We start from the raw sequence: 2252 nt of genomic DNA, 5'->3' as shown, positions 1-2252 counted from the left end.
GCATGAGACCTCACAGGACCTGACCCCATGGTTTCTCAGAGGAAAGGAGAATGCAGGAGAGGAAAAGGAGCAGTTGAGACGCACCAGCAGCTGCCATAGGTGATTGATTCCAGCACTGAACTCCCATATGGAACCAATGGGCACACGTGAGTGGCAGGGCTTCCCTAGACTATGTCATTCCCAGCATATAAGGCTGAACACATAAAGTGACTCTGCAATGTTCTCCAAGGTCACTGTAGGCCGAGGGTCCCTTTGGGAAGGGCTCTAGGTCTGCCTGATAGAAGCTCACTCCCAGTAGCTTTGGAGGCAGTGATAGCAGGACTGCTCCATGCATGCAGCTACACCATGGATCCATGTTACAACCATACAAGCTCTCAAAAAACGATGGACTTTCCCCTGCAACTGCTGATTGGGTCCTGCCTTGTCATCCTGATCGTGCTCATTCTCTGTGGTAACATCATCGTCTGCCTGGCCGTCACCCTTGACCGCCGGCTCCGCAGCCTGACGAACTGCATCATCGTCTCCTTGGCCATCACTGACCTGCTGCTGGGCCTCCTGGTGCTGCCATTCTCTGCCTTCTATGAACTCACCAAAGAGTGGCCTTTTGGCAGCATTTTCTGCAACATCTACACCAGCCTGGACGTCATGCTGTGCACAGCTTCCATCCTCAACCTCTTCATGATCAGCCTGGATCGCTACTTTGCCGTCACCACCCCACTCCGCTATAGACAAGTGGTCACTTCTTTCAGGGTGACTGTGGGTTTGGTTATTATTTGGACTGTTTCACTGATGGTCTCCTTCCTACCCATCCACCTGGGCTGGAACACCAATGGGACAGCAGTCCAAAACACAGTCCCCGTCTGCAACAAGGAGTGCAAGCTGGAGGTGAACCCTGTGTATGGGCTAGTGGACGCCTTGCTCACCTTTTACATCCCTTTGGTCGTCATGTGCATCACCTACTACCGGATACTCAAGATTGCAAGGGAGCAAGTCAAGAGGATAAAGCACACATGGTGCAACACCTCCATGTCACCCATGGTGAAGGAGCACAAAGCTGCTATGACACTGGCAGTGGTGTTGGGAGCATTTGTCGTGTGCTGGTTCCCCTATTTCACTGTGTTCACGTACCGGGGGGTGACAGGGGACAGGAGGGTGGAAGGCACAACCATGTCCATTGTTCTCTGGCTGGGCTATGCCAACTCAGCCCTGAATCCCATCCTCTATGGGACACTTAACAGGGATTTCCGACTGGCATACGAACACTTGCTGCACTACTGCAGGACAGGGGGCCCCAGGAGCTCCTGCCTGCCTCCCCTCCAGAAGGTCCAGTCCAGGGGCAGGCAGGACCAGGGCAGCCAGGAGGGTAAACCCCTGAAACTGGAGATGAGGAACAAGGGGATCCTGCTGACTGATGGAGCCCTCAAGAGGTAAGAACCTTCCCACACTTGGGGCTTTGATGGTAGGTCTGTCCCCAGAGAGGAAGACAGGTGGGCACCCCACATTGTCTATGAACATTTTAAGCAACAAGCTGATGCCCCAGCAGGAGATCCTTGCCCAGGTAACTCCTGCTCTTTGCAGCCACTCAGAAATTCATCACACCTATAGGAAGCCAGCTCACATCCCTCCATGCTGACAGCACAGATCCAGCTGCTCCAGTTCCCCATGTGTCTGACCTCTCCTGCAACTGCCACCATTCACAGGGAGCACAGAACATTCCCTGGCTTTGCTGGGGAATGGGGACAGTTTTGCCATCAGAATTTGCTGTACAGAATGGGGTATAGCCATTAGCTCTGAAAGACAGCCATGTCCCAGTGGTAAACAGCCAGCAAAGTCTGGGCACACAGCAGAACTATGGGGGCCTGAGAAAGGTGACTGCCCATGACAGAGAGGGAAACAGGTGTTAGTCCTGGGGCACAGAGTTAGAACATCTGCAGCCAGGCCGAGGGTCCCTGAAGACGCCAAGATCTGGGTCCATAACTCCCTGCAGAGCAGCTTGGCCGTTTCCCTTTCCGGCCGAGCTACACACCCTCAGCATTTTGGCCATCAGTTTGTATCAACAGTAAATTCAGCCAACAGTAAGTTCCTTTCCCATCTCTGGGTAGCCAAAATTAGGTCGGCAAATGTTTTGAGAAATTATTAATACCCATGTCAAGTCAGACCCAAAAATTCCCTCAGTCATCCCAAGCATTTCCGAGGGTCAGCCCCACCGAGGGGTGTGGGTGCAGCGAGGGAGCAGGACAGGCACAAGGCAG

The 2252-nt window shown here is 53.4% G+C and overlaps 1 protein-coding gene across 1 annotated transcript; it reads left to right on the top strand.

The window, feature by feature from the left end:
- Positions 1-345: 345 nt before the first annotated feature.
- Positions 346-1427, top strand: HRH2 (histamine receptor H2; the record flags this gene model as incomplete). Its single annotated transcript, XM_009072330.1, has 1 exon — positions 346-1427. A coding segment is annotated over exon 1 (1082 nt), but the record flags the coding sequence as incomplete, so codon positions are not given.
- Positions 1428-2252: the final 825 nt, after the last annotated feature.

Source organism: Acanthisitta chloris, unplaced genomic scaffold, assembly GCF_000695815.1.
Source record: "Acanthisitta chloris isolate BGI_N310 unplaced genomic scaffold, ASM69581v1 scaffold24063, whole genome shotgun sequence".
Lineage (NCBI taxonomy): Eukaryota > Metazoa > Chordata > Aves > Passeriformes > Acanthisittidae > Acanthisitta > Acanthisitta chloris.
The sequence above is the reverse complement of the archived record's forward strand: the minus strand, read 5'-3'. Positions and strand labels throughout refer to the sequence as shown.